The sequence below is a fragment of the Cuculus canorus genome, chromosome 12 (assembly GCF_017976375.1).
Source record: "Cuculus canorus isolate bCucCan1 chromosome 12, bCucCan1.pri, whole genome shotgun sequence".
Classification (NCBI taxonomy): domain Eukaryota; kingdom Metazoa; phylum Chordata; class Aves; order Cuculiformes; family Cuculidae; genus Cuculus; species Cuculus canorus.
This window is the reverse complement of record NC_071412.1, coordinates 15,019,310-15,038,901: the sequence shown is the minus strand read 5'-3', so window position 1 is coordinate 15,038,901 and position 19,592 is coordinate 15,019,310. Positions and strand designations below refer to the sequence as shown.

Below are 19,592 nucleotides of genomic sequence, written 5' to 3'. Positions count from 1 at the left end.
CACAGCATAAATTTATATTACATACTTTCTAGAATAATAAACTAAAATAAACATCCAGGAGACTATTTCCTAACAACAACAAAAAAAAAACAGGGGGGGAGAGAGAGAGAAAGAGAGAGAGAGAGAGAAAAACCTCTGGCCTCTCCATTACTCAACCAGTGATGACAAGTAAATGAAATATCAATCATGTAAGCTGCCAACCTTTTGGGACAGCAATAACTGTTAACAAGTAGTCTGGAAAAATTGTCTGGAAATGACTTGTCCTCCACACGTGAGCATTTGAGGTTTCCATAGAAAATTAAGATGCCAGTGGCTATTTGGAACATTGTTCAGGTATTCTTTTTAATGGAAAATTTGCCAGTTATTGATCCAGAGCATGTACCCCTTGCTTTCAGAAAGCTGCAAGCAACTTTCCAATCAGTGGCTGTCAAAAAAATTACTGCCTTTTTATACCGATACAAGACAACAGCTGAAGTGCAAGCCCGCTGCTGCTCCGTGTCTGCCTTTAATTAACTGCAACGCACAACAGGACAATAATTTTTACTTACCATCCTGCAATATTTGCATAAGCAGAATACAAAGTATTTCCGCATGCTCTAAAATAATTCCAGAACTGCCTGAAATAACTGACTGTCAAGTGCAGAAACCAAAGAACCTAAAGAGAAGAGGTCGTGCATGATTCAGAACATCTTTCCCAGTAGAGTCACACCTGCATTGAAGAGATCTGTATTCTCAGGGAATTATTTATTGTCCTTAAACTGAATGAAAGCCCTTTACTCTGGTTTCAGAGAACAGCAGCAGAACTGAAGGCAAACTATACCATGTCAAAATGCCTAGAAATATTTTAGCAGCTGTCAAATCTACAAATATTTTCTACAAACCTCAAAATACTCCAAAATGAGTATTTTTCTTCCCCAGTATATTCGTCAGGATTACAGCAGATTAATTTCTTTCTTGAGGGCTGAGAACATTTATTTTCTTTAAACACATCCCAAAATGACACCTACAGGATGTTAGAAAGTTAAATCATCAATGCAACACAAATAGAAAACTAGTTTAAAACTGAAGGGAAAAAATTTTGGAGAAGAAAAGCTGCCGAAGCAGAAGGAATTCATTTACAGGCATCCCATAATTTTGAAGGGAAAGCAGAGAGTTGAGCAATCATAACTCTAATGTACTGAAACTTTAATGGTAAGCTCAGAAGCATAGCAAAAAGATGACCTTCCAAAGGCACGATTAATTGTAAGCCTGCGCCAGGAAAATCCAAATTCTCCAGATTAACAGTAAGAAAAGCAAACACTTTATAAGGAAAATTGAGAAACATAAAGAATTCCAGTAAGGAAGCTCTACCAGGGATCCAGTTGTACAAAACTAAAGAAAAAAACACCCAAGCAAGCACAAAACCCCCTTAACTGCAGCAAGATCTTTCTTCCTTTCTTTCACACAATGATCTTCTGCTCTTTAATATCAAGCCTTCTCTGGAGTTTCCCCTCCTCTGGAAAGAAAATTGCATGAGAGGGGCTTGTTTAATAAAGCCCTGAGTTTTACATAGATCCAGCACCTGGAAGCTGCACTTTTTCCACCCTCAAATTAAGTTACAGGCAATGACCAAGGTCTCTCTAAACCAGGGTCTGCTAAGAGAGCTCCAGGTGATGAACGTCCCTCCCAGCCCATGCAAGGCAAGAGCACGGGGGTGCAGACATTGTACAACCTCTGCAGATACCAAAAGGACCAGAATTCCACTGAAATCTAGAAAACATCAACCCCCCTTCACAAGAAACACCGATTGTTGTATTTACACGCTAAGTTCATACCAATGAAACCACACTGTTTTGCCAGCCGCTAGAGAACGTGTGCCCAAGAGGGATCCATCACACAGACTCGGGCGATACGTAGACGACTCAAGCACATCTGTGCTTTGCTTCCTCCGCAATGGGAACCACGGAGGAAGATTAAACTGAACTAAGTCCTCGGGCCCCACCAAAAGCACCTATGACCGGTATCAAACAGGGCTTGTTTCCGATATGTTCCCAGGTAAGGCATTAGGACAATGAGAAGGAAGGAGCATTCCATCTGGCTTAGAGAGAAAGTATCTTTGTTATTTGTTATTTTCTTGCCTATCAATTTCATTTGTAAGGAAATGTTAAATGATTTTTTTTACTTACATATGCAACAGGAAAGATTCTGAAACAAAATAATTTGAATCTGGCTTCAGTGTAAGCAACTGCATACTTTATTTCTGTAGACAGATTTTATATTTATAGCTATCTGGATAGAGGTTTTACACAAATCTACGTATCTAAAGGCACACATAGACACACTCATATATCTCGTATTAAAAAAACAGAAAATATGTCTTTAAATCCTCTATGAATATTGAGCCTGCAGCTACAATGAAACTCTTCTGTAAGGAGGGGTGAAAGTCTCCAGATGAAAGTAGATTTTGAAAAATTTTTAGAGCCCAGGGGTTCATTTTTAATGAGCCGTTACTTTAAGTACTGCATAAAAAATACAAGAAATTGATAGTCCATTTAGCCTGCACTATACCTAATGCAAAAGTCATTAAGATGCATTATTCTTAATGTTTATGATATGATCAGTAAGTGCGAGTCTTTTTTTTAAAAAGTCAAGCATGTCCATATATCTCATGTGATAACAGTTTTTAAACACCTACACTTAATGCAGGAATACTGTACTGTGAATTTAATACAGGAATATTGTACTGTGAATTTACACCGTAGCCCACGGTAACACTCTGATACACGCAAAAATACACAAACTGCTAAACATGGAAAAACGATACCTACATAAGACAGCATGGCTTTCATCTCTTCATCGCTTCTAACAGTAATCCGATCACCATCCTCGTCTTCATCTAACAAAGAAACGCATCACATTCATCAGCAACGGAAGAAGATTTACAGTTTTAATACATAAGGTTTTCGGTTGGACTCTTAGAAGCAAACAAACCCAGGAAGAATATATAAGCCAACTACACAGGTAACAAGGTGTTCTGAAATAATAATGTTTGAGTCCAAACATTAATTAACAAAGTCTACAGTTACATCTAAAAAAGAGGTATGAACAAAGCACTCAAAATTTTGCTCTCAACAAAGTTCTTTTACTTCCAGAACCTCTTACACACACGGGAATACATCCCGTGGAAGCCCATTGAGTTACTCCTTTGATGCAGCAAACAAAGTAAAGTTTTTTAGTGTGCTTCGATCCTCCCAGAAGGAGTTCAGTTTGGGCAGCTTCTTTCATCAGACTTACTAGAAATTAAAATAAAAATTAAATCGGTTTCCTCCCAGTAAAACCTTGTTGTCTTGCTGCCTGCCCTATGGCATGTTCCTGCCACCCTTCTGCCCCATCCCTGTTCCAAGCACACGGGCACCTCTGCTTCTTCGTGACACTGCAACGCTGACGTAAGAACCGTGACTCTCAACGGGCACAGATCCGCATTAGATCTGTGAGAGACTGATAAGAAAGCAGGAGTTCGTGAACAAGGAAAACAAGACCATGGCTTTGTTCATGGTGCAGCTGTGGGCAGAGAAGAGGCAGGAGAAGCATTACCAGACAATCCCAGTTTCGTGGTGACAACCCCAGCTCAGCCGCAAGCGCACAGACACAGCACTTGTGGCAGAGGACAGAGGCTGCTGCAGAAACAGAACCAGAGGAGAGGGAGGAAGATTCGGAAAGGCTCTGGCAGAGCAAGGCGTTCAGGAAGAATTATTACTAGGAAGACTGGAAGGAGGAATAGCCCTTCCAAAGACATCCAGTGGGATTCGGCAGGTGCAGATGCACCAGCTGGTGCCACCACACCCTCCGGCATCGCATGGCGCAGCGGTTTCCACACCCTGTGCAGCTCCTTCCCTCAGACAGGAGTAGTGTCCACCCCGGTCCCTGCAGCCCCCACCCTTGTGAAGAGCTCATATGCTTCCATGGAGGGGAGAGCTGTGCCACTCGCCAGAGGAATGGCACAGACCCCTCCCCTCCAAATCCATAACAAACTGTTAATTTCTTTTTATTGTTCTGGCTTTGGGGAAGAAGGGCAGGGTTAATGATCTGTCTCCAATTTTTGCCTGCTGCAGTATAAATATCTTAATTTAAGTATCCTTAGATACTTATCAAAAACAAAACAAAAAAATCCCTCAAAGCACATCAGTTGGTGTCCACTCCAGTTTTACATTTGTTCTTTCCCTTTGTAGAGGGAGCTCTTGGAAAACAGAACAATAATCATCCAACTGATACCAAATCATGACTGACAAATTCACGTGCCCTTTAGCCAGAAAACACCTCCTGTGGGGAATCTCAACCACTTGGGGCCACTTGTGTTGGGATATTTAAAAGCCCTGAGACACCCCCACTTCTTCCTGAAAGCTCAAGATGAGGTTGGATGGGGCTTTGAGAACCCTGAACCAGCGGGTGGTATCCCTGACCACAGCAGGGGAGTTGGAACTGGATGGTCTTTAAGGTCCCTTCCAACCTAAAGCATTCCATGATTCTATGGCACACACCAGATTTCAAACATGTTACATACAAAAAGGTGAGGACATGAAGATGAGCGAGGCCATTCATACAGCTTTGCGGCTGGAGTAGGATTGCTCCTGACCAGCTCAGGACATAGGCAGGGGTTGGGGCAGTCTGTCTGTCTGTCCCCATCTCTACAGACCTGACCTTCCTGCAATCACAGCCTATTATTAGCATTAAAAAGGGCCACTAAGTCCCTGGATGAAAACTCACTCGCTCCTACCTTTGCAAAGAATCTGGGAACAGATCTGAGTCAGCAAATTAAAATTACCTGAGAAGAGGAGTTTGTTCATTTTGCCTCTGAAAACCAAGCAGGTAGTTCTGAGGCAAAATGAACAAAAAAAGCAAAACAATACAGGAGAGAGCAAAACAACAGGAGACAAATAATAGGAAAAATAATTAACATAAAAACCTTAGAATTACACTTTAAAAGTGTATTAGAAGAGAGAGACACTGGAAATAAGAAAGCTGGAAGAGGAATGAGATCACACAGCAATGTCCTACAAAAGCCTCCCCTCATGGAAATTTAACTGGTGAACTGCCAGACTGCTAAAACTCCTTGCGAGGGTTACCAGCCTGCAGCGAGTCACGAATGATAAAAAGATTAAGGAGAGTTAGTGAGTTGAAACAGAATGCTTCCTTGCCTGGAAACATTTTAGGCAGAAAGGAGGAGGAGTTGCAAGACTGCTACCTGGCCAAAACCCAAGTCCCAGTTGCAGTGTGTAACGGAGTAAGTGAGGCTGAGGAAGCAGCTGCTGGAAGAGTGAACACAAGAAATGCCACGCATTGACAAGAAGGGATTGGAGGAAAATGCACAAGAAGGGAAACATATGACACAGAGAGATGGATATGAGGAGATAAAAGCCATTAAACAAGCTTGTCTTAAGGGAGCAAACTGAGCTGGGACCACCAAAAAAAAAAAGGTGGAAAACTCTTAGAGCCCACTTGCCGAATGTTTATAAAAGTCACACATCATTCATTTCAAATGATTAAGAAATTAAGTCCGAGCTCTCAGAACTGCAAAACTCCTGATGGTGGTACAATGAGAACAAATTAACAATATGTTGATGAAAAGGCAGCAAATGTTACCTGGCATTAAAAAAAGCCAAATATAAACCAGCCAGGCAATGCTTGTGAAGAGCAAGATGGAGAAAAACTGTATTTCTTGTGTCTGTGTAGAGATCTTTTGCCACCCCACCATAAAATTTAAGCCCAAAAACTTGCTAGATATGACACGTGGGTTCAAGAAGATTTCCAGGCTGCTCTCCTTGCCTAGAGCACAGCAGTATGATTTTCCAGCACATTAGGGAAGCAAAAGTAGAACTGAAAAATCCTACGTACGCGCTGGATTTTGCTAATGTCACTTAAAATGGAGGAAGAAATCCTTGCAAGATACCAAACAGTGTGCAGCAGATGGTAAACAAATATTATGAAGCAATCTTCCCCAAATGTGCAGTGTGTCACAAATATACAAAATGGCAGAGTTTGGATAAAAGGATCATAACAGGCCATATGTTGTTAGCGATTTTATTTGTAGCGATGTGCAATACCGTGGTGAAATCCACATAAAGGTCCAACAGTAGGAGAAATGCAGCCCCAGGTAGGAGCCGCAATGGATGGTACACTGTAGATAACAATAACCGAGCAAACAGTAGAGGAGCCTGCGCTGGATGGCAATTATCCACAGCTGAAGAAGTAATGAAGCAGGTGAGAACGATGCTTAAGCCTGTAAAATCGAGGCACTGGATATGGAAAAAGTAACCAGAAAAACCACGCATCAATATACATAACATATTTTAGATGCCAGTTAAATGGCAGGGGAAATGGTTTTGTGCAGATGTAAATGACAGACTAGAGACATGAACCGAAAGCACAGAAGCAGATGTTAGAAGACACAATGAAATAAGTATTTCCAGGAAAGTTCTACACATGGTACCATTAATATGGGCTACTGCCCTGATTGCAGTGACTGCTACTGGTGCATGAAGTTCAAACAAAGCTAATGTGTGATGTGGGAGGTATGGAAAAAATATTAACAAATCATAAAAAAAATAGTGAGGTCTGGAGCCTGGTTTTGCTCAGGTCTCTTTAGAAAGCCTTGTTTCAAAAAGCAGGGCAGGACAAGCGTTGATGCTACAGAGAAATAACACTTACAGTCTCTGTTCTTAGATTTCTAGCATTTCTGGCAGGAATGGAAAACACAAACATGAAAAGAAAAATAAAAAAGCACTAAATAGTACTTGAAAGACCAGTATTTCCTTTCAGAGAATCATAGAATTGCTTGGTTGGAAAAGACCTTTGAGATCACCGAGTCCAACTGTACTTGTCCACTACTAAATCACACTCCTGAGCACACGGCTTCTAAACACCTCCAGTGATGGGGATGCCACCACCTCCCTGAGCAGCCTCTGACAGTGCCTGAGAACCCTTTTGGTAAAGAAATTTTTCCTGACGTCTAATCTCAACCTGCCCTGGTGCACCTTGAGGCCATTCCCTCTCATCCTATCACCTGTTACTTGGAAGAAGAGACCAGCGACCACCTTGCTACAATCTCCTTTCAGGCAGTTGTAGACAGTGATGAGGTCTCCCCTCAGCCTCCTTTTCTCCAGGATAAACAACCCCAGCTCCCTCAGCCGCCTCTCGTAAGGCTTGTTCTCCAGCCCCTTCCCCAGCTCTGTTCCCCTCCTCTGAACGTGCTCCAGCCCCTCAATGTCCCCCTTGTAGTGAGGGGCCCACTTATCTACATGCAGAATTATCCATAAAGCTCTAAAAAGGGGAGAAACATGAGTAAGAATGCAAGACCCTATCTCATTGTTTCTGCTGTCTCACCTTCAGCATCACTACCTCACTCACGTAACACTTCTAATCCCCTCCAGCTCCTTACTACTTCTATTCTATTAATGGAAAACACAGTTATATAGAAAAAAATATAACAAACATTAAAATGGGATAGCAGGAGCCCTCATGTCTTGGAAGAAAGCTCCAGCTCAGTATGTAAGACAGAGATGTTTGACTCCCCTTGGCAGTTTACTGCTCTCCAGATAGGACAATCCCCCAGGAATCCCTTCAAAAATAAACAAACAAGGGTGAAAGCATGGAGCTGACATAGATATTAGCAGATATAGGTCCAAAGCTGCACTGAAATAGTCACTGAGGGCTTTTCTAACTCAGCAAAAGCAAATATAACCACCTTGACAAGGCGCAAGTGCCATGATGGAGAGGCCCACCCCACAGCTCACTCAGATTCTGCACAGAACCTGTTTTTCCCAGCTTCTCAACCAGATCCATGAGGCTTTTCAGGAATTATTATCACTGCCCAAGCCGAAATCCTACCTCCTCCTGGAGCTGAAGCTGTGTACCTATGCATGCCTCCCACCCTTGCACAGAAGACAGAGAAGATGGTGAATTTAGCTTGAGCCCAGAAAGGAAAAAGAAAAACTAAAAATATTTCAGTCCTTCTTAAAAAAACAGTTTATTCCAGTAAAAGGAAATATTAATATCTAACGTCACTGTATTTGGTACAAAATCTGCACATTGTACCACATCTCTGTAAAAGCTGCTGCTCTTTCCGTTTCTTCCAATGGAGGATTAAAATTTTAAACTTAAACCAACAGGTACTTTATACTTTTAATTTGATTAATATAACTGCAGTGAGGAGTAAGAGCATGGTAAAGTCATGCTGGTAATTAAAGCTATATTGTAGAAATATACTCAATGAAGACGTGATTAAATAACAAAATATTGCTTAGTTCAGTATCATCATTAAACTTGCATAAATGCATAAATATTTAAGTGTAATGGACAATGAATGTAAACATTTATTTTAAAAAATGGCAGCCCTATAACATGACAAAGGAGACAGCTATACAAATCATACTTACACTCAAATGCTGTTGTCGTTGCATCTGGCAAAACTTGACCGATGACATCCTAAAATGTAAAGAAGAATTAGCTATATCTCAAATGGGAAATGCCTGAGATGATGTAGAGTAAATCACCTGAATTGGTTCTCAGCTGCAGGCAGAAAACTTCAAGTCCTGCCACTCACCACAAACTTTGTCCTGCCCCTGAATCACAAACTTTGTACAGGACAAATCACTGCGCTCTTCTCCTTCCTCTCCAAGCTACCTCGTGGAAACTGTTTTCTTTTAAAAGAACTCAATCATAATTGCAAACAAGTCAGTGTTGTCTCTTCTTGCACTTTAAAGAATTGATTTTGTCTATGGGTTATGGAAAAGTGTACATCTTTGAAATAAGTAATAAAAACAGAGGTTTCTGAATGGCTTTTTATCACACTTCAGAGTACACATTTTCCCTCTCAGCCCTTCTGCTTACGCCACTCTTATTCCCCTTTCCACCTCCCAACAACTGCCTTCGTTCTCCCCGCCAACGCAAGGCCACCTCATTGTGCAGCTCCATCTCCTGCCCTGCCAGCAGCTCAGGAACAACAGGGTAACAAGCCACTCCAGATGGGTTTAGAGCTGCCATTGTGAACTAAAACAGTCCTTTTTTGTTACTTTCCCTCCCCAAGTGCCTGGGCAAGCAGTAGGACTCAACAGCTGTGCCAGGTCTCAAGATGCTCTCCGCTGCACACAAGTCGGGATATTTGGAGGGCTCTTTGTTGTTCTTAAGTGGAATTTAAGCTTCTTCAAAACTCGGTATACAGAGTCAAACACTGCAGGTTGCCCTGCAGGGAATAAGGTTAAAAGACCTGAAGAAGTAAAAGCTTCTCCAGCTTTCTTAAGCTGAAAGAAGGGAGAATGAGATGAGACATTAGGAAGAATTTTTTCCTGTGAGGATAGGGAGGCGCTGGCACAGGTTGCCCAGAGAAGTCATGGATTCCCCATCCCTGGAGGTGTTCAAGGCCAGGTTGGATGAGGCTCTGAGCAAACTGATCCAGTGAGAGGCGTCCCTGCCCATGGCAGGGGGTCGGAACTGGATGATCTTTAAAGTTGCTTCCAACTCAAACCATTCTGTGATTCTATGATTCTAAGAGGAAGCACCAACCTCCAGCCTGGGTGCTGCGACGTTACTCAAAATGCAGTGACAATGCCTGCTCACACTGCAGTCCTTCAGCCTCTTGGTCTATGCGCTGCTGTCAGCCTTTGTGGGGCTGCAATATGTCATGTCAAGGCACAGCATAAATGCACAGCGTGGTTTTTCCCTTCCTGCTGCCCGATTTCTCATGTCAGACAATCTCTCCACTGACAGTGTCACAAAATGACTAGAAATTAATGAACAACAATAGTAATTGTAGGACATACACTGTGAGCATCTTGGGGTGCTAAGCACCTCCTCATCAAACCTTCTGTGATCACTGTCCCGTCACTTCTGTCTTCTCCATTTTAAAACCAGGAAATTACACATCCTGTACAATGTCAAAAAGACAATACAACAAGAAAGCAGCAAAACCAACCTAAAGGCTGCACGCTGCCCAGAGAAGCTGTGGCTACCCCATCCCTGGAGGTGTTCAAGGCCAGGTTGGATGGGGCTTTGAGCAACCTGATCCAGTGGGAGGTGTCCCTGCCCATGGCAAGGAGGTAGAACTGGAGGGGCTTTGAGGTCCCTTTCAACCCAAACTGGTCTGCGATTCCGTGATTTCCAGACCTAACTGAAGCACACAATATTTCTAACTTTCTCATCTTGTCTTTTCATTTTAGATACTAAAATAACTCAAGAGTACATAATTTAAACTATTAATTATATAAAAAAAGACAAAAGGTGTGCAATATAGCCTACCTACTGCTGTAGATTGTAAATCTGTGGAGTGAAAAAATGAAAAAAAACCCAACCCCAAACATTTCCATGTTGACAAAAATTCTTCCATTTCAGTACTTCTGCAGGGCTTGACAGCACTGCCAAAAGCCAACCAAGCTGTACCCTCCACTCCTAACAAGAAATTAAAGGCTTGCCTAAACAGAAGACTGTGCTGTTAACTAATTATTTCTAAATCCATTTAGTTAAACATTGAAAAGTCCTCAGCAACCACGCTTTAATTGTGTAAGATTTAAGCCACTCATAAAACATTCTCATGTGGGTACACAGATGCTTCCACTAAATGGATTTAAAAATTGTTATCAGAAAACGCCCCCAGTTCTAGGGTAGCTACAAAGAGTATTTAAGAGGTGTGTGAGTGTGCCACTGAGACAAAGACAGTTCTAACAGCCTCAAAAGCCTGCTAGGGAAGCCCTAACCCTCCCAAAGCTGCAACAGAACTGGAATAGCGATCGCAAAACCTTTTATATATTTTTTTTTCCCTATCCAGAATAATTTCTTTCATATATTTGGATTCTTTAAAATGAATAATAACCAAGTACATGAATTTAAGAACTATATTTAGTATAAGACAGAATTATGGTATAAATAGCTAAAAAGAAAACTCTACCAAGAGCCACAAGAACTTTGCTCTGGGCAACTTTCAGTATTTCTATTAAATCAAAGCACCTGAGAAAAACCAGCCTTGCAAGGAGAGAAACCACATCATTGCTCTTGTTGCTACCGTAGTGTTTTCATCAGCTACAAAGGATTTGCATGCTCAAGCACACAGCAGACCTCTCAGTGACCCAGGCTTAAAGGATTACTCTAAACTTCAACTGATTACACATGATGATTTTCTACTATCACAACAGTGACCAAACGCGGTAACTCCCTACAACTGGTAGGCAGTTCAAGTGGGCGCACACACACACAACAGATTCTATTCCATCTTACATAACTGAGAAGCCTCTAACAATGAGGAAAGAAACCAGGGAATAGCAGCTGAAATCAGAACTCCATCACCTCTGGTCTCTAGAAGAGCTGCAGAGCACTTGTCTTCTGGGTGAGAAAGCAGGGAATGTGAAAGCACCACTCTAAACAACAGCCAAACACTGAAACCACAGCCCTCATTCAGTTAAAATTTGTTTTATCTCACTATGACATCATGAAATTATCCTGAATTAACACCAAGTGCTTAATTATTCTAGTGACAGTCAGGGCAAATGAATCTAGACAGCCTGATGAAAAAGAAATCTGCTCATTGTAATTCCTTTAGCAGTGCCTTTAAAATAAATCTGTTTAGTGGTAACTTACAGGTCTGCAAAGCTGATATACAGAGATATATTTAAAGTGACATTATGAAGAGCAGCTCTTAGCTCCCAGTTTAGGAAAGTCATCAAGAAAATGCCCAGTGCCGCTTCCATGGGTCAAGCACCATCCTGTGGCACCAAGGCCAATCACCAGCACCAGCCTGCAAACAACAGGTTTTCCAGCTCGAACACACAGGTTTGTACCCGTAAAGGCTCCTCCAAGAGATGGAATTAGAGCAGCTGGAAGTTAAGAAATGCGTCATTTAGCACATAAGGCGTTGCACTAAGTGTCAGACTCCTGTCTCCAACAGGTTATCCTACGGACTATTGGCTCCTCTTTTCTCAGTGGCTTGAACAGTGATGATGAAGAACAAGACAAACGTTGCATTGGAGCTACCTCCACTGTTGTACTCCTGCTTATTTAAGATCTGGCTCCGAAAGGCATTCTGTCTGTTAGCATGGCATCGCAACCAAACACACAGGTTCATTTTAACTTCAGGTCAAGAAGTCACAAATTGGCCCCAGCTGCAACCTGATGGAGCAGCTACAAGAGCTACACCAGAACCTTCAGGTGCAGCCTCACATGCAGGACAGGGTCCACACAGCATTACAGCTGTGCTGCCTGCAGCCTCTCCAGCTTTAGACACAGGTCCCCATACCTCACTGCTGCCCCAAACGAAGACATCTGGAGCACTGCAGAGCCACAGGCTCAGAGCAAACTGCAGGCTCCAGTTCCTGCTGTGTACACAGTTTAACTTTCAACAGCACCTGATTTTCAACATACTTGCAAAACAGACTACACAGCCCCAGTTCAAGGCCTGCATATCCCCAGCTGCTCCTATGCGGGAGCAACAGGGATGAAAGCTAAAAAGCAAAATGGTCTTGCAAAGCCACGACCTCAACTTAAAATTAAATAGAGAAATGTTGTCAAGTAACACAAAAACTCAGATTTCCAATAATCCTAAAATGCCAAAGGACAGCCTGTCCTCATATGGGATACTAATAAAAATAATTCTAAATGCTAGGAATAACAAAATCTGGAACATTTGCCATCTGTTCCAATTACCTCTGCAATCTTCTATAGGAGCAAAATCAACCATTTTCCAGCAAATGAACTCCCCACCTGTCTTCTCAGTAAATCCAACACATTGGAAGAGCTCTGCAGAACTTCTCTCCAACATCATCAACATTAGAAATTAAACATGCACATGGTCTGTGGTACAGGAAGAGCTTTCTCCTATGAAGGGAGGCTGAGAGTTGGGGTTGTTCAGCCTGGAGAAGAGAAGGCTCAGAGGAGACCTTATTGCAGCCTTTTAATACTTAAAGGGGGCCAATAGAAAGACAGGGAAAAACTTTTTAGCAGGACCTGTAGCAACAGGACAGACGGTAACAGTTTTATGCTGAGGGGAGACTGAGATCAGATATTAGGGAGAAATGTTTTCCTGTGAGGGTGAGGAGGCCCTGACCCAGGCTGTCCAGAAAAGTGGTGGCTGCCCCATCCCTGGAGGTGTTCCAGGCCAGGTTGGATGGGGCTTGGAGCAGCCTGATCCAGTGGGAGGTGTCCCTGCACATGGCAGGGGGGTGGAACTGGATGGGCTGTAAGGTCCCTTCCAACCAAACCATTCCATGATTCTACGGAATCCTCAACATAAGGAGATGGAGCTGTTGGAAGAGGTCCAGAGGAGGCTACAAAGATGATCCGAGGGCTGGAACACCTCCCATATGAGGACAGGCTGAGAGAGTTGGGGTTGTTCAGCCTGGAGAAGGCTCTGGGGAGACCTTACAGCGACCTTCCAGTACCTGAAGGGGCTACAGAAAAGCTGGGGAGAAACTGTTTACAAAGGCTTATAGCGACAGAACTAGCGGCAATAGCTACAAACTGGAGAAGAGCAGATTTAGACTGGACACAAGGAGGAAGTTCGTCACACTGAGGGCGGTGAGGCCCTGGCCCAGGCTGTCCGGAGCAGTGGTGGCTGCCCCATCCCTGGAGGTGTTCAAGGCCAGGTTGGATAGAGCTTGGAGCAGCCTGATCCAGTGGGAGGTGTCCCTGCCCATGGCAGGGAGCGGAACTGGATGGGCTTTGAGATCCTTCCAGCCCAAACCATTCCCTGGTTCTATGCAACCCCCACCCGGGGCTCCGCGTGTCCCTCAGCAGACACCGAACCCGCGCCCTGCAGGCACCGGGAGAGTCCCGGCACTCACCAGCACGTCCCTGAAGAGCAGCTGAGGCGCCGAGTGGACGGTCCAGTCGACGGCCCCGCCGTCGGGGATCTTAATGCGGATGACGAGCGCCTGGCTCTCCATGGCGCGGGAGGGACCGCAGAGCAGCCAGAGCATCCCCGCCCCGCCGGGCTCACATGCTGCGGCGGCGGCCGCCGAGCACGGCCCGAGCTGCACTGCACCGCCCCGCCCGCAGGAAGGACTCGCTGCCCCGGAATCAAAACGGAGGAGCCGGGAGGAGCAGCAGGAGGAAGCGGGGGCGGCGCCATGTTGGGGAGGGCGGTGCTATGTGGGGGAGGGTGGGGCCATGTCGGGAAGGGCGGTGCCATGAGAAGGCGGTGCCATGTTGGGGAGGGCGGTGCCATGTTGGTGAGGTGCCACGTTGTGTGAGGCGTTGGTGTTTGAGGCGATCAGGAGAAGGCCTGATGGGGAGGGCTTGGGGTGCGTCCAATGCGGCGGGACGAGCAGGGCGAGGGGGGGATTCTGCCCCTCTGCTCTGGTGAGATGCCACAAGGAGCCCCGTGTCCAGTTCTGGAGTCCCCAGCATCTGAAGGCCATGGAACTGTTGGCACGGGTCCAGAGGAGCCCATGGAGTTGATCCAAGGGCTGGAGCACTTCTATGTAAGGACAGGCTGAGAGAGTTGGGGTTGTTCAGCCTGGAGAAGAGAAGGCTTCGGGGAGGCCTTCGAGCAGCTTCCAGTGCTGAAAGGGACTCCAGGAAAGCTGGGGAGGGACTTTTTTTACAAGGGCATGGAGTGACAGGACAAGGGGGAATGGTCTTAAATTGGAAGAGGGGAGATTTAGATTAGACACTAAGAAGTTCTTTACACTGAGGGTGAGGAGACCCTGGCCCAGGTTGCACAGAGAAGTGGCTGCCCCATTCCTGGAAGTGTTCAAGGTCAGGTTGGATGGGGCTTGGAGCAGCATAATCCAGTGGGAGGTGTCCCCGCCACATCAAAATGCTGTTTGCTTTAAAGCACAGCTCCAATGAAAGGAACCCCTGGAAAGGTCAGGGCCCGCTTCCTTGGCAGCAGCATGGCACAGTTCCGTGTTTGGGGGTGACAGCCCTTGTCCCTGCAGCGATGAGATGTGCTGCACTCTGGGCAGCTCTGCAAACTAGCTCTGTCGCAGGTGGAAGGCAGAGGGAAGGCTCTGCTCCACACAGCTCTGCAGCACTGAACTATCCCAGTCTTTTTCATGGGAGAAGAGTGTTAATGTGCACTATAGACTATAGACTGGTACATTTTATCACAGTCTGTCACATTATTATACATGACAAACCAAACTATTTGAGTTGTATTATCAGGTTAGAGGAGGGAAAGTGGAAGCTATATTTGATTTAATTCCTGAAACATCTTCAAGCTTCCTTATATTAGAATTCTACTTTGTTTCAGATTTAGAAAAAAAAAAAAGATCTTTCAATGGCCATTAGCAGAGATAAATTCACTTTCTGTTCAATAACTTTGTAATTTAGTTCCTACACTGGAAATTAATAGAGCCCCAACTCCTAAGTATCTAAGGGACTGGTGCTGCCCGCACAGACGTCTTGCTGTTCAAATGAACCTTTTGCCTGTGGTCCCTGTATACCCTTCACTCGAGTTCGTTTCAATCAGATTCATTTTCTATTAAATTTTAAAGAATAGGATACAAAATCATAACATTTCTATAGAACTGCAATTTTTCTAAAATGTCTTTTTTATTTACAAGACTATGGGGAAAACGAGCTCAATTTGCCAAATTTGCATAAATATTATGTAGCTTTTCCAGGGCTAATCATAACCTTAATCCCCCATTAGGGTTTGTGTTGATGCAGCTGTAATCAAACTTCAAGGTTTCTTATATCTTAGGAAGTAAAGTGCATCAAATCTCTTTCTTGATACAGGTTTGGTTTTGCTATGTATTTCTTTAAACTCCATCTTTCATAAAAAATATTCATTCTAACTACACCAACATTTGAAACAAAAAGTTAAAATTTATTTTATCACCCTGCGGAAATTCTGCTATGAGAACAGAACTTCACCAAAATCTTCACATATTTTTCCTCAACATTGGGGGAAAATTTGTGTAGAGAGAGCACAGATACTTTATAATATATATATATCATAAAATCATCTCAAAGTTCAGTATTTCACTGTCCCACAAATCTCCTCTTAAAAAGTTTCTGACACAGGAAGCTCAAGATACCAGAAAGACACAGAAAAAAATAATTAAGCAGTCTGATTTTCTCCACTAAATCCAGATGACATGCTGTCAGCAAGAAATATGCATGGATTTCCTATTTATAATTACGTATCCAAATTTATTGTCTTTCCACAATGCAATAATATTCAAAATCTGCAAAGGAACAATCTATCAGTTCTTTAATTACAGGAGGATCATGAAGCCCATCACTTCTATAAATCCTGGTTATATTTGGGGGGGGGAAATCGCCTCTGTCAGTGCCACAGCTTCCAGGCTGGTTTTATGCTACAAGCGGGAGACAACTGTCTCATTGCAGTCTGCTGCTGCTCTCTGCTGCTTTCCGTTGCGGTTAGAGAGGACAGAGGAGATCTGGAGATGGCCACGTAGAGAAAATAAATGTTTGTTTTCAAGGAAAAGTGCAATGCTGACAGAGAATACTGAAATGATTAGATTTGCCACACTGCAGAATCTCTCAGGAGTATCGGTGAGCGGTATGAAAAAACTGCTGGACCCCACTGACTGCCTGGAACGTGGTTATCTTGGCAATTTGCAAGGCCCTCAAAAAGTAAGGAAGTAAGTTATTACTTGTTTCCCCTCTAATTCCCACTGCAAAGGAAGTTATCTAACATAAGTAATTTTCTATTTTTCACTACCACAGGCATCATAAATGAAGTTTTGAGCCCCTTTACCAAAAACTCCACAAAAAGAAGAGGGAGAGAAGAAAGTGCTGACTCCCCTGGCCCTATTCTTGAATATTCCTGTTCCAGGACCTGTATGTAGGTGGTTTTCCTCGCCATTGGGGAGGGATTTGTGAGCTCAACCTCAGGAATGAATCGGGCCACTGCAGGTAAAAAATGCAGTACTTAGAACTTCCATAGTCCTCTTTCCATAGCATTTTTGTCCTCTTTCCAAATGCTAGGTTTTTAATAACCCTTACAATATCCCCATTGTAAATATTCTGAGGAAACAAAAGCAGGTAAATTCTGCCAATTACAGGGGGCTGTATCGACAGCGGGATTGCCCTACACACAGCATTAGGACCCAAACTCATTTCCTTTAGTTCTGTCCTCAGATTGTTGGAAATGAGCACAGCAAGGAAGCTGAGGATAGAGTGAGGCACTCCTGTCTTTCCACAACAGCTCTACTGAGCATTTCTGGGAAACTTTAACCTCACTGCTACTAGGATTTGCAGAGTTATGACACAGGATGCATTTGCCATGTAACACACTAAACAGTTAACGCTCATTAACTACACGTGCCAACTGTTATTCAAAATTTGAACTGTTAAAAAAAGTTTAGAATTATTAACAGCAGTGTACTATATTACATGTAATTTACAGACAGTGTATATAAAAGAGCCTCAGAGGAAGCAGAATCTAAATACCAGTCTTGGGTTCATCAAATTCAATTTATCATCTTAGCTTCCTCCCTGTACCCGTTTCTAGGTGGGTATTAGCCCTAACAAAGGATAAGCTCTTCATTTCCAAGAGAAAATGGCACCTGAACATTGCTTTAGTAGCACACATAACTTTCTTTGTTAATAAAATAACATATCATGGTGAAATTCCCGTTTTCCCTCCCACATCTTCTGATCGGCAGTGAGTGCAGCAAACTGAATTCCCTAAGGCTCATGAATAAAGTAGGTCAACAGCATCCAGACTTTCTGAACATACTTTTCTCTAAAATGCATCTCCCAGGAAAGAAGCGCCCAAGTGCACCAGCCTGATCAACACATGGATAAAGATCCCTTAAGGCCTGCAGTAAAGCTTGCAGGTAACCAGCTATTCCTTCTGTGCCTTCCCACTACACCAGGGCTCTGCGGAATAAGAGGCAAAGGATTGTTTGTGAACCAAGTATCAGGAAATAAATTAATCTTACTTTCAATTCAGAGGGAGCTGAAATGTGGCCTGAGATAGATCTTTTAAAACCCTTTCTCAGAGTAAACTCATCTTGAACTGAAAAAAACCCAAACCATCCACTAAACTTCATTTAGGCAGAATTATTAACTATTTCGCTCTTGCTTTACATTATGAGCATATTTTGAAATAAAGCCAGTTCCAAGCATGTTTTCTGTATGTTTTAGAGGCCAGACTTGATACACAGTTACTGGAAAATTACTATACCAGTTGGACTGAGCCAGAATGGCTGTGTCCTCAGTGATGTTACTGTACCCCATCAGGCCAGCTTCAGGGGCTGCATAATTGTTTTTCTGTCAACCTATAAATTCTTGAGTAACAACAAAATTATTGTGATTTTTCTTACTAAATAATTCATATATCACAAAGCATGTATGTAGCCAGGCCCATGAATCACTAAGTATGTAACATTCGTATCTAGTGGCATTTCTTGTAAGAAAAAAAATAGGTTTGACTTTGTAATATTTTATAATCTCATTCAAAAATCTCAAGTTTTCTTTAAAAGTGGTCTAGTTTGAAATTTACATTTTCAACTTGAAAATTTCACATATCAGACATTTTGTCTGAAGGATTGCTTTTATTTGTGTTTTACAGTTTTAATTCTGTTAGGATTATTAATATCACTGAAAGTAATGAATTGTTTTTATAATGAACTGGAACAGGGCTCATAAACTGTGCTTAAAGTGATATATTTACTATTAAAAAAATCACTCTAGGCCATATGTATTTACCTTGACAAGCAAACAGCAACTATAATGCACTCAAACTGCCTAAATTCTAACATAGAGTATTCCATCATTTCAAACCTTAGTGACTTCCTTAGCATTTTTTTAAAGCTGAACACATATATAGTTGATTTTCCTATAAGATAGCTTCATCACTGAAAATATTAATAATCTAAATTGTTTATAACTTGAACGCAGGCAAAATCCTGATCTCTTAAGAGTCTGCTGCAGAAAGCTCCCATGCTACACAGACGTCGTTACTTTCTGAATACACATCGCATTGCATTTACTAGAACGCTATGATGTATTACCATAAAGAATTAAGGTCAAACTACACTCATCTAGGAGTAACAAATATTTTGTGATACACTAGCCCTTTTACTTTTGGCTGCATTCATTCCCCTACTAATTCACAAACGTCAGTAATTGACATTGAGTGTCCCAATCATTAATGCAAATTTTGATGTTCTACTGCACACATGCTTTAGTTAAGACTTAACTGCAAACACAGGAATAACATCTTATTCTTTTCCAGAAATCAAAAAAAATCCCAACCAACTTGGAATGTATTAGTGACAATTTTTATTCCACATTTCCCTTGCTGTAATGCCAAAGCTGCCTCTTTTTTAGGTGTATTTAAACTGAACAATACAGCCCAAGAAAGGTAGCATGACATCTACTTCCATAAATATATATATTTTGAGATGGAATCCAGAAAATTCTCAGAAATATTAACTTATCTTTCTGTAGTGAAGATGATTAAGGAGTTACAGCAAAAGACAATTTAAATTAAATGGCCAAAGTAAATAATATATGAAGCAAAATCTCCTTTGTTTCAGGCAAAGTTGGTCTCAACTAGAGGCCTAAGGGCACTCACCTACTAAGGAATACCTAAGTTTCTTTCAATAATAATGTGCATCGAGGAGATCTATAATTATGATTTACAAAGAGAC

The 19,592-nt window shown here is 42.6% G+C and overlaps 1 protein-coding gene across 4 annotated transcripts in view; it reads right to left on the bottom strand.

Annotated features, from left to right (window-relative positions):
- The window catches only part of MAP2K5 (mitogen-activated protein kinase kinase 5), a 138,751-nt gene extending 124,699 nt beyond the window's left edge, over nt 1-14,052 (bottom strand). For 2 of the 4 annotated variants that reach the window (XM_054077135.1, XM_054077136.1), the window contains exons 1-3: nt 13,800-14,051; nt 8,412-8,460; nt 2,808-2,875 (exon numbers count right to left, since the gene is read on the bottom strand). In XM_054077135.1, coding sequence (XP_053933110.1) covers nt 2,808-2,875; nt 8,412-8,460; nt 13,800-13,934 — 252 coding nt within the window. In that variant the 5' untranslated portion in view covers nt 13,935-14,051. Of the gene's footprint in view, nt 1-2,807; nt 2,876-8,411; nt 8,461-13,799 lie in introns of all 4 variants that reach the window. The other 2 variants (XM_054077134.1, XM_009567603.2) reach the window with 2 other exon arrangements.
- Nucleotides 14,053-19,592: the final 5,540 nt, after the last annotated feature.